The sequence below is a fragment of the Chiroxiphia lanceolata genome, chromosome 22 (genome assembly GCF_009829145.1).
Source record: "Chiroxiphia lanceolata isolate bChiLan1 chromosome 22, bChiLan1.pri, whole genome shotgun sequence".
Lineage (NCBI taxonomy): Eukaryota > Metazoa > Chordata > Aves > Passeriformes > Pipridae > Chiroxiphia > Chiroxiphia lanceolata.
In genome coordinates this window covers 1000486-1013042 of record NC_045658.1, presented here as the reverse complement: position 1 = coordinate 1013042, position 12557 = coordinate 1000486, and the positions used below count along the sequence as shown (strand labels likewise).

Here is a 12557-nt window from a genome sequence, read left to right as displayed (position 1 = left end):
CTGACCCAGGGCTTCCCTCTGCGAAGGTGATGTTAAACAGAGGCTCTTTGGGCTCTCCCATTCTCACACCCACCCTCTTTCTTCCGTCTTTGCATTGGTGGAAGTTTAATTGTGGGAAAGCTGCACTGAGGAGCTGCTTTGTACTTCACCCTCAAGGCCTCGATGACTTTAATCTTTCCCAGCGCCGAGCTCCGTCACCGTGGCCGTTTGCTGAGAAAGCATTTCCTACAGCTTCCCGGAGCTGCTTTTGGAGCCTGAGTGATCCCACTGTTCCCAGGGAGCATCTGTATTTCACAGAGGCTGGGAGGGCAGGGAACTCCAGCTGCTCCCAAATTCAACACCAAACCCAGCGCTGGGAGCAGGGGGTTGAGGAGCATCTTCCCAGCAGTAGGAAGCTGTTGCTGTTGCTAAGTTGGATCTTTGCTCCGTAGATAGTCTGATGTGTTTGTAACCAACACTTTTTTTTTCCCTAGGTTAATGTTTTTAATTCTTGACTGCACAAAGTTCAGACCCCGGGACAGAGGGACATAGGTCGAGGAGCAAGGTGGCAACACCAACTGTGGGTTGGGCACAGTCTCTTCAGCCAGACAGGGATTGATACCAACATACATATTTTTAGCAATCAGAATGGATTATTTAATGGCAGGGAAGAATTAAAAGGAACCCAAGGCTGTCTGGAAACTCAGAGGGCATGTGGCTGCAGGGGAAGGTGGTTCTGGGGTGGGAGCAGCCTGGCCTTCTGAGCAACATCTCCATCTTTTCCACGATGTGTTCCAACCTTCATCAAAGACCAGGTGTCAGACATCAGGATAAAACAACTGATGTAAATATATTTATATATATTAATGTATGACCTGTCACGGAGATGAAAATGGGATGTTTGCCTTGGGGTAAATATATGGTAAATAGTACCTTGAGGCTGTGTCTTCAAAAACTTACTGGTCAGAGACTGAAATAAACTCTGCAAACAGGCTCTGTTAGTTGGCCAGCTAAAGGACACCGAGTTGTGTTGCCTTCCCCTGGCCTTTAAACATCACTTCACTTCATGTCTTCAAATTTAGGATTCCAGCCCAACAGGAGAATGCTGAAGTCTCCTCTCTGGCCATGATAAGACAGAAAGAGTTCAGGGAAGGAGGATGTCCTTGTTTCATTAGTCTGCAGTATTTAATGATCTCTCATCAGAGCAGTAAGTGCTGGTTTTATCTGTTGTGTATTTTTTGTGGCTGTTTGCTGCTTCCATGCAACAAGTTTGGTCTTTTGCTCCCTCAGTGGATTGTTTAGTAAACTTCAGGGCGTGTGACAGGCACAAACCAAAGTTCTTGGGTGGCAAGTTCTCAGTGGCTTGAACGGGTGCCAGGAATGTCCTGGAGTCACCTCCCGGCAAGCTTTGCTCCACAGGGACCGAGGGACCGGGGTGATGGGCACAGGGTAATTACACCGAGTGAGTCTGAGCTCTGTGCTCCCCAGCTGCATTTCTCCACCCCTGCTCTTCTATCCATGTTTCCAGTGGAAAGGTGACACGAGGCTCTGTGTGGTTTGTGCGTGGGCCGAGCCCCTTCGCTGCTCACCCGCAGTCGGCAAAACACGGCAGTGACTCGTTACCTCTTGATCTCTTCATACAAACCAACCTTAGAGGTTGGGCTGGGTTTTCTGACATCTTCAACTTCAGGTTCAGCAACTCCTTTGAAGCAGGAAAAACCCTCAGGTTTGTTTCCGCAGGTGTGAGAAGTGTTTTTTTCCCTTAGGAACACCCTGGTGTGGGACACATCCTGTGTACGGAGCAACTACCTGCTGCTCACGTGGGTATTTAGGTCAGCTTTGGAATCAGCTCCAACAACGAGTTGCTCACCCTGTGCCCAGACCTCTGGAGTTTTCATCGTGGTTATTTCTGCCTATGACAAGGCATTGGAACGAGATGAGCTTCAAGGTCCCTTCCAACCCAAACCCTTCTGGAATCCTGTGATTTCTCTTCAAAATCTCCTCCTTTCACCTGTGGCAGAACAGCTGTCTGGATTGTTGGAGCAGCCTGGTGGTGTTGGAGTTCTGTGGGAATGGGTTACTGCTGTTCTTCATAAGGAACGTGTGATTTGCTGTACCTTTTTCACTTGCACGTGTGTAGAGAATGGGGAGAAACGCTGGTTAAGTATCTTTTTAGGTTTGTGTAGTATTTAGCAGCAGGTCAGAAATATCAACCTGTAATAACCCTGTGCACATATTATTTCAATATATCATTTTCCATCCAGAAGTCAAAGTGTTTCACAGGCAAAGATCCTTTAATCCATTGCTGGAACGGAATAAGATGCATTTTTTAAGTTTTTATTTTAAGCAGTTGCCATCAGATTCCTCTGGGTCTTGGCTAGCAGCAATCAGGTGTTTTTAATATTTTTTATTCCCAAACAACCCATTGGTACATTCAGGATAAATTGGAGCGATTTTCTGGTGTTGAAAAAAATCTACCTTGCATTTTTTTCTCCCAAAACCTCTGAAGTATCCCAAGGATTTGTGTCTTTTGGATAGAGCTGATCATACAGCACATGGTGTTCTGTGCACAGAGATCGTCTACGGTGATTTAACTGGAATCTGGAAAGGGAGGGACAAGGAAAAAAACAAGGGTTCCTGTTGCTTCCGTTCGGAGCTGACTTTGGATTTCCTGACCCGACTTGGGAACGTACTGCTGACATCAGGCGTGAGAATAACCTGGGGATGGTGCTGCGGGAACCTGTCCTCAGTAGATCTTTCTAGGAGATAATCTTCACTCAGAGTTTATTCTGACAGGGTGTTGAATCCGAGCTGAGCCAGGCAGAGTTCCTGATTTCAGTTAATTTTGGCAGGGGAAAAAGTGATCACTGCATATTTCTGTAAGAAAAACCCTATATCATTTACCAGGTCTAGTGAAACAGTTTCTGAAGGCAGCTATTAAAAAAAATTTTTAATCTTAATTTTTACTTTTTTCCCAGCTGAACTTTGGTGTGAAAAATGCAAAGGGTTTGAACTGATTTTAGGTGGCTTTGTTTTTAACTTACTCCAGCAGTCAGAGGTAGAATCATGGAATCACAGAATCATGGAATGGTTTGGGTTGGAAGGACCTTAAAGCCCATCCAGTCCCACCCCTGCCACGGGCAGGGACACCTTCCACTGTCCCAGGTTGCTCCAAACCCCGTCCAGCCTGGCCTTGGACACTTCCAGGGCTGGGGCAGCCACAACTTCTCTGGGCAAAACCAGGCTGGTTTTGTTTTGCCTTTTTTACCCGTTTTTCAATCTGCAGTTGCAGCTCAGCCCCTGCAGTGTGTTAACGCCTCTCTCTGCTTTGCCCTCCACCACGGCCGCCGTGTTTCCCGCCGTGTTTCCCACTTTGTTTCCGTCTTTGTTTCCTGTGAGGAGTCCCCAGCCTGCAGCTGACTCACGGCTCTCAAATCAATGGGCCGAAATGAGAACTGTCCCACATTTGGAACTGGCAGAAGGGTGCAGGCAGGTTGTGAGATCCCTTGATTCAGCTCCCTTGATCTCTCGATTCAGCGCCACTGCCACTGACGGAATCAGTGGGTCTCCCATTCCATCGGCGGGTTTGGAGTCTCCCTTTTATCTCCTTTTTGTGGGAACAAAGGGAACGCTGGCTTTGTGTTCTCCTGTGCTTTCATTTGTCGTACATAAACGCAGCATAACTTCATCCTTACTGAGACCTGCCAACTGTAATTGCTCGAAAATGAGATATTTCTGTGGAAACAAGGAGTGGTTGGTGGGATATCAGGATTTGAAATCTCATTTTTACAGTTATAACTGAGAAAAGGAAAATTCCGTGTGCTAAATCAGCTGCAGGGGACTGAGAACAGGAGTTGGGCTCGATGATCCTTGTGGGTCCCTTCCAACTCAGGATATTCCATGATTCCGTGAAACCAGGTGTATTTTGCATCTCAACCCCATTGCTGGATTCCTGTGTGGTGAGTCTTTGGGATTCAGCCCATATGGATAAAATTTAGACTACATTACAAATAGATTTAATCTTGATTAATGGAGAATAGATCCATAGATAAATACTGTAAGTTATGAACAGATTTTATCTTGATTGATGGAAAACAGATACAGAAATAGTGCGAGTAAGAACACACACATCCTTATATACTCACAGGCAATTATGGAGTGCAGATAGATATTTTAAAAGGCCTTGTAAACTACACCTGTAGTAAAGGGCATGTGTAAGAGAAGGATTTCATGTCCTTGTTAAAATGGGAACGATCTCCTTTATAGCTCCGTTTTTCCATCTCATTTTGCCGACAGTAAAACCAAAAATCTCTATTCTCAATTGCTTTGGTGCCATGGAGTGAAACTGAGTTTAGGAGTATCTGGGCTGGACAAAAGAGCATATGAAATCCTGGTGAAATGCTGAAATTATTCCCAAATGATCCCACATCCCCAGGAGAAGAGCAAAGCACGGAGGAGGCGACGGGAGCCGTGAGCCGGGATGTTGGAGGAGCCGGTTCCCGGCTCCCTCTCGGCGCCGCGTGTGTTGTGACAGCTCAGGAGATTAGTTTTTCATGCTGGCATTCTGCTCCACTGAGTTTACGGGGATGTGGAAGAGCAGGTTTCCCCATGTTGGGAAAAGGCCGTGTGCCAGAGCACTCTCTGGAGAAAATCACCCCTGGTTTAAGGCTGGTAGCGGAAACACAAAATCAGGTAAGAAAGCTGGTTTTGCACCATTTTTCCCCTGCCCCAGAACTTATTGATACTTGAAATACTTTCAGGGAGGAGATTATCAGAGCTGTTTGTTTATCCTGTTATATTCCCATGTTAAAATTTCCCTAGCTCGTTCTAAAAGCTTTATGGACCAACTTTTGCCAGAAGAATTTTTAATAACTGATTTTCTGCGCTGGCAACGGGCGGCTGTTTTCAAAATCACTCCCAGGCAAAAGCAAAGCCATATTCTCATTTTAATATTCTGGGAACATGTCCTTGAGCAGCTTTCGGGCTTCAGCTCTGTGTATTTTTAAAGCTGAAAAAGGGTTGTGTTTTGCTGCTCGAGACTCCACATAATTCCCTGTCAGATGCTTTATTTTGATTGTGCTGTGAGCTAGAACTGGGTGACATGGCAGCTATAATTAACTCTTCCATCATCCTCCCATTCACAGAACATCAAACCTTTGACTTACTTTTGAATTATTATATCCATGTTTCTTCAATTGGAAAAGTGATGGGGATTTCCCTGAAGAAAGGGGGATTGTTCTTGCAGACATTTTTTTTTCCCTTTCTAAAAATAGTCAGGAAATAACGACTTTTTCTTTCCTAGAATGTCTCAGAAAGTCTTGCTTTGCTTGGGGATGTGAATCCCTAAAACTTCCTGGGGAAGGGGGAATTTTCAGCATAATCCTGGTTTCCCAAAGTTGGGTGGAATTCAGACTCCTTTGTAGAATTTGTCACCCTGTTACACTCCTACTTCATCACTTGGATGTCTTAGGGTGTTACCCCGAGATAATATTTTTTCCCCAGTGGAATGCTGTGATTTTAAACATCCTCATAAAGAAAAAAACCTAAAAAGAGCCTTTTCCCATTCTAAAGCACTGTTAAAGTAGAAATTCAGTGCTACCTCTTGCTTGAGAGATACAATGTCAGCACAGTGGAATATTTTAAAGGCTTCAGGAGTACAGAGTTGGTTGTGATATTGAGCATCAAGGTGTGTGAGAAGGGAAAATAAAAATGCACACGGGGCAGAGGCTTCTACAGCCCTAAAATCCTATTTTAGCCTCCCCCAGGGGCTGGTGAACCACATGGAGCTGCTGCTAGCTTGGGAATTATTTTCAACTTCTCCCCACACACGTTCTCTGCCCCGTGTTTGTGTGTTTAAAGGCGTTTCTCTGTCCTTTGCCAGTTTATTTCCCAGCAGCAGGCGATGGCTGATGTCACTCCTTGAGATTACTGGGGGCCTGTTCACGTGGGGTTGGGTTTGTCCTCCTCTTTCCAAAATGCTGTAGAGAAGTACTTGAATTTAGTGAGGATTTGAGGTGCTTTAGCAGAAAGGTGGAGGCAGAGGGAGTGGGATAAAGATGAGGGAATTGCTGCATGCTTCACTTCTGGTGATTAAATAATTCATTAATAAAGAGGGGACAAAAGGAGGATGCACAGGTAAGGCAGAAATAAAGGCAGGTCACAAACTGAGCAAAAAAATGAGGCTGTGAAGGGGCATCTTGGTGGTAGAAGATTCATTGTTGGGAAACACAGGGGATGGGAAGGGAAATGCTATTTATTATCTAGGAAATGAGGGGTTGAGTGGTGCAGGGCGGGTGAAGGGCTCAGCTTTTCACTCCATTCCTGGCATGGCTTTATTTTCTCTCCTCTCCCAAAGCACCACTGAACTTCCTCCTCCAGGAGGAGGAGAGTGTGGGAAAGGCACCAACGTGTGAAGTGACTCGATGGATGGGAGGGTCGTGATGAGGGTGAGACCGGGAGGAGAGTTTCTCATGTTTATTATTACATCTGCATTTTGATCCTTTTTTGTTGTGGTTTATTTTGGTCTGGTATGTTTTTATATCCCCATTGGATTGTTAGTGAGTATTCTGGGACAGAGATTTCCCTTATACGCCTCCAGATATATTGGGGACAGAGCCCAGGGGCTTTGGGAACGTGCCACAGTGCTCCATTACACCAAGAGGTTCAGGGAGAAAAGCAGGTTTTTTGAATGCTTGAAGGAAAACACAGGCAAAAAAGTAATAGAAGATCTCACAAAATCAAATAATGGAAATGCTTAGAAGCCTGAAATGGCTTCCCTGAGAAAAGAAATCGAAAAGTTAAGTGGTTTAATGGCAAGAAGGTTTGTAAGTAGCCTATGAAATATTTAAGATAAGAAAAAGATAAACCCGCGTATCATTTTTTCTAATATGACGTGGAGAGGAACATAAAAATTCAATCAAGCAGCGAATTTCGAGACTGACAGGGTTATTTTAGTACGTGGCACATCTCCCCCCCCGCTTCCAGCCTCCGAGTTGAAATTCCAGCCGAATTTTTTCAAAGTCTGCTCGTGTAATGGAGAACGAGAGTCTCCGGGGTTATGTCAGACAAAATTATTTTTAGTGCAGTTCTGAGCCCTCGTGCCTCGGGGAAGGAATGAGCCACTGAAGCAGGATGACGTGTCCCCACTGGGCAAGTTTAATAACATTATTCTCTGTATTTCTGCCTCTCCTCGAAGCATCCAACGCTCCGTGCCGGCACGAGGCCGCACGTTAGATCGACTCCCTCTGTGATCTAATATGCAAATCCTCCTCTCTTGTAATTATTGTTTATAAAAGGCGTTCTCGGGGCTGGATTCTTCATACCCTGAAGTTGGAGGTTGAGGCCGAACCTGGGAATGGTGTTTGCTGGTTCGTAGAGAATCCCAGAATGGTTTGGGTTGGAGAGGACTTTAAAGATCTTCTCATTCCAACCCCTGCCATGGGCAGGGTCATGAACATCCACATCTACCCAGGCCATTCCTGAGCAGTTGACCAAAAAACTCACCATGATTTTGACACGTGAGATCTTTTCAGAATACAGACCCTTTTGGGAAAGATGCCTGAGAGCACAGTCATAAGCACAATAATACTTCTTTTCTGCGTGTCAGATCTGGGATGGATTTTGAGGTTCCATCAGACCTGTGCATCCTCTCTATGTCTCCAGTCTTCCTACCCAGCTCCCAAGCTGGTCCAACATGTGAAGGTGTTACACTTCATTAAATCTCCACTGTTGTCATGGCTTGTAACAGGTTCTCACTGACATTTCACCCATATCCTGCTTCCCTGCCTGTCTCCTCTGAGGGCTTTGGAGGAGAATATATGTAGAAAGACTCTAAATTCCTGTGAAAAACCAGGCTGTGGTACAGGAATCAGGCACAGGAGGGAGGTTGTAGCCAAGCAGAAGCTCTGATATTTTGCATTTTGAATCAAATACCAATTTCCTCGGTGGCTTTGCCCCTCCGTGGACTCACGTGTGGTTCCCTCCGTGCCGTCCCCAGCAGTGACTCCAGCAGCAGCTCCAGCGACGAGTCCCCGGCGCGGTCGGTGCAGTCCACAGCCGTCCCTGCACCCGCCTCCCAGCTGCTCCCGTCGCTGGAGAAGGATGAACCCCGGAAAAGTTTTGGGATCAAGGTTCAAAATCTTCCAGTGCGCTCAACAGGTACATGCACTTGGGAAATAGGGGGGGGGGGGAAAGGGATAGGGCTGGTTATGTAACCTGTAGCGAGTTGAGTGACCTGTCATGACACGGCAGCCACGCGGGGCCTCCGAGGACGGGATTCTCTTCCCGCTTCTGCCTCGGTTCTTGTGTGACAGTGGGAAAATTGCTTAATTAGTGACCATCTGTGAGGAGTCCTGCTGGTCCCAGCTCCGAGTCTTGGGCACTTGGGCAATCCCAGCTCCTGGAGCCGATGCTTTCGAACTGCAGTGGGGGTTTCCCCAGGGAAAGAAATGAAGCCATCTCCATTTTGTCATTTAAAACTTGGATTGTTTATTCTCACCCTCTTTCAATTTCTTTTTTAATTCAAAAACTTCAAGGGTTTCTGTTGAAGTTTGAGTGCTTTTGAACACCCCTGAGCATATTTATAAAGGCAGTGGATATTGCCTGGAAAATCATGCAGGAAACTTGTGCTGAGAACAGGAGAGATCCCACAGGAAAGAACAACCTGTGATCAGTTGTGGAACAGTTGTAACAGGATTCATGGATGCAAAAACACTGGCTGATTTAAAATACCTGTTAAGCTTGTGAACAGCACACCTCACGTGGTGATTTTCTTCCTGTAGGTTTTATTCCTGTCCTGTTCCTTAGAAGGACACGATTATCCCACAGATCCCAGGTTGTTTGGGCCTGAGTTAGATTCTGCAAAATCTGATGGCTCTGCTTGGTTGTATTTCTGAATTGACTGAACTGAATGCTGTATGACTCCAGTCTCCATTCCAGATGCCTCGCCCAGCTTTGGAAACCTGCTGTACTCAGTATCCCTGTGGGATTATTAATGAAGTATCACTGGTTATTTCCTTTTCATCTACACCTGGGTGTCTGTTAGAAGCCATAACCGTCCACCACCAGCTTCAGTGGTGTAAAGCCTTGTGTCTGTATTTTCTTGGATTTAAAAATCCAGGCAAAGTTAAAGATTAGCCAGAAACTTGGGACATTGGCAAAATTAACACCCCAAATTAAAAAAGGGTGAGCACCAAGTTAAACGGGTGCATCCTTGACATTTCAGAAGGATAGTCAGAGTCTTCATGTTTTTTTATGGTGCTACTAAGTTGGTAAAGACTGGAATACTAATGTTTCTTTGCTGGTTTAGATACAAGCCTTAAAGATGGACTTTTCCATGAATTCAAGAAGTACGGGAAGGTGACGTCGGTGCAGATCCACGGCGCGTCCGAGGAGCGGTATGGCCTGGTGTTCTTCCGACAGCAGGAGGACCAGGAGAAAGCACTAAATGCCTCCAAAGGAAAACTTTTCTTTGGCATGCAGATTGAAGTCACGGCCTGGATAGGACCAGGTAAGTCCATGCCCTTCTCCCGTGGGATATGGGACCGCTCTGGACATGTTCTGTTGTGAAGAGGCAGCGTAGAAGTACGAGACACATTTTAGAGAAATACACCAGAATAAATTCAGAGCAAGAATTGTGATTGCTAAATTCAGATGCTCTTAGGGAGAGAGTCCAGTCCTAAACCTCAGAGAAGGAAACCTGCCATGCTCCCAAACACTGGGATGTGCTGGAAGGAGTGATCTTTCCAGCACGTCTTGGTGGAGCAGAAGCCCATGGGTGGTGAAAGCACAGCACTGAGTCCTCACAGCCTCGTTGGGTCTCCTTTGAATGGAAACAACCAACGCTGGCTGCGTTTCTGAGACTGTGGCAGCACAGCCCATGTGAGTGACCAGTGAGAGCTGCAACCCTGAGCACGTGGTGAAGTTCTCAGTCTGCACTTCAGTGGCTTTAAAAATTGAGTCATGAAAACAAACTCCTGCCACGTGCTGTTCCCTCAATGAAGCCTTACTGGAAATCATGCAATAGAACACATTAAGAGTAAATTTCCAGAGGAGCAGTTGGAGGATGAAGCTCCCTTTCACCTGAGGATGCTCAGATACCTCAGTGGAACATAGAGATTTGAAATCACACATAAATAACAAGTCAGAAGTGAAATACTGGGTATTTTTGTCCAAGACAGTGGTTATTCTCATTCAGATCAGGAAGGAGACTTGAGCAAACCAACATGAACTGAACCCACATGAAAAGCACCTCTGGGCATTACAAATTTCTTGCTCTCTTTTATTGTAGAAACAGAAAGTGAGAACGAGTTTCGTCCTTTGGATGAAAGGATAGATGAGTTTCACCCAAAAGCAACGAGAACTCTGTTCATTGGCAACCTGGAGAAAACAACCACCTACCACGACCTTCGCAACATCTTCCAGCGCTTCGGGGGAATAGTGGTATGTGAATTGTGCCCTGGTGGGGTGGCACTGCCCCTCTTCCTGTACAGACCCATGAGATGCTAAGAAAGGTGGTAAATCATGGTGTCAAAGACTGTTCAGTCTTTCTGTAATAATCTGAGTCATTCTTCTTGCTGGAATATACCTGAAAGCTTTTTCTTTGCACATGGATATTGAGGGGTAACTTAGCAGTAAAAACAGTCCTAGGAGTGTTTGCAAGGAATCCCAGAATCACAATTGGAAGGGACCCACAGGGATCCTTGAGTCCAACTCCTGGCCCTGCACAGGACTATCCCCAAGAAGGATATCGAGCTCTTAGAGAGTGTCAAAAGGAGGCAATGAAGATGGGGAAGGGCCTTGATTTGAAGCCATGGGAGGACACTGAGGGCACATAGTGTGTTCAGCTGGAGAAGAGGAGACTGAAGGGAGACCTCACTGCAGTTCCAGCTTCCTGGAGAGGGGCAGAGGAGAGGCAGGGACTGAGCTCTGCTCTGGGGGGACCAGGGACAGCAGCCAGGGAATGGCTGGAGCTGTGTCAGGGCAGGGTCAGGTTGGATCTCAAGGAAAGGTTCTTCCCCCAGAGGGTGGTTGGGCACTGACCAGGCTCCCCAGGGCAGTGGACACAGCACCAGGAGTGTTTGGATGATCTTCTGGGGCACAGGGTGTGACTCTTGGGGTTGGCCCTGTGCAGGGCCAGGAGTTGGACGAATGTCTCTCCTGGTGGCTCAGAGTGTTTGCAGAAAAGCCTGGTGGGCTCTTTGGGATGTGGATGTGCCGGGTGTTGTTTTCATGTTAAATCAGTACAACTGTGTGAATCTTGAGTTTCTTGCTGGAACAGAGGGTTTGATTGGTGCATGTGGAAGCAGCCCCAGCTCTCAGAGCCTGTGCCCAGGCAGAAGGGGAGTGGAGCACATGGATCAGTGATGGCACGTGAGGAATTTGGGTTTCCAGCTGAGAGGGAGTATCTGGATGAGGCAGAGCAGCAGTCAACCCCCTCTACTCTGCTCACACCACTTTCTATCAAATCATATCTATGTTGCATTTAAGAGAAATTTTCCAGAAAAGTGGTGTAACTATCCACAGCCAGTTTAATTAATTTTCACAAGGTCATGAAGTGACAGGTCAGGGGGGAATGGCCTTAAGCTGAAGGAGGGCAGGGTTAGATGGGATATTGGGAAGGAATTCCTCCCTGTGAGGGTGGGGAGGCCCTGGCACAGGGTGCCCAGAGAAGCTGTGGCTACCCCATCCCTGGAAGTGTCCAGGGCCAGGTTGGACGAGGCTTGGAGCAACTTGGGCTAGTGGAAGGTGTCCCTGCATGTGGCAGGGGGTGGGGCTGGATGGGCTTTAAGGTCCCTTCCAACCCAAACCATTCTGGGGTTCCTTCTGTGATTCCTGTTGAATCTGAGCTTCAGCAGTGATAGTTCATGCTCTCCCTGGAAGCTGTGGCTGCTTGTGAACGTGCTGTGCCTCGTTCACCTGCTCTGAAGGGCTTTTGTAACCACTGAGGGATCAGTCACACACGCCAGGAGCCCCAGTCCTGCTCCCCCACAAAAGAAGAGGAGTTGTGCTTCCATAAACGATGTGGACAAATATAAACCCCTCATTTTATGATGTCTGGCAGCCCTTGTGCATCCAGCCTGTACTGCATCCTTGACATCAGTGCTGATTTATGAATTCCTGCCATGTCTGTGGCTTAAAACCTTTTGCAGCATTACAGCAGCAGAGCTCTCCTGATAAAGATGCTTATCAGCGGTAGTGTAAATTGGCTTTTGTGTGCCATGCTGCTGCCCTGTCAGCATTATTAATGGCTCAGAATTGGGCAGCAGCACTGCCTTGCAGTTTCCAGGAAAGCTTGGAAGCTCAGGTGCAGAAGGGACCAGCTTTATAACCTTTTTGAGGGGTAATGAACACAATAATGATATTTTATTTGCCTGTCAGAAGGAATTGCTTGCCCAGGGTGAGTGGTCAAGTATAATTTGCCGTGGTTGCAGTTGTGCTACTTTAGACACTTGGAAGTGTTGTTTTCTATTAGTATTCCACTTAAATCATTAGGCCAGGGCTGTAGGAATATAATAGTTTTGTAAATCTCCCTGTTTACTTCTGTTTTCCCAGATAAAGAGCTCTTGGGTGAGACCGTA

General features: G+C 46.6%; 1 protein-coding gene across 7 annotated transcripts in view; it reads left to right on the top strand.

The window, feature by feature from the left end:
- The window catches only part of SPEN (spen family transcriptional repressor), a 77598-nt gene that overhangs the window by 45037 nt on the left and 20004 nt on the right, over positions 1-12557 (top strand). For 6 of the 7 annotated variants that reach the window (XM_032709124.1, XM_032709123.1, XM_032709122.1 and 3 more), the window contains 3 exons: positions 7976-8136; positions 9287-9487; positions 10268-10419. In XM_032709124.1, the coding sequence (XP_032565015.1) occupies positions 7976-8136; positions 9287-9487; positions 10268-10419 (514 nt within the window). The remainder of the gene's footprint in view (positions 1-7975; positions 8137-9286; positions 9488-10267; positions 10420-12557) is intronic. The other variant, XM_032709119.1, reaches the window with a different exon arrangement.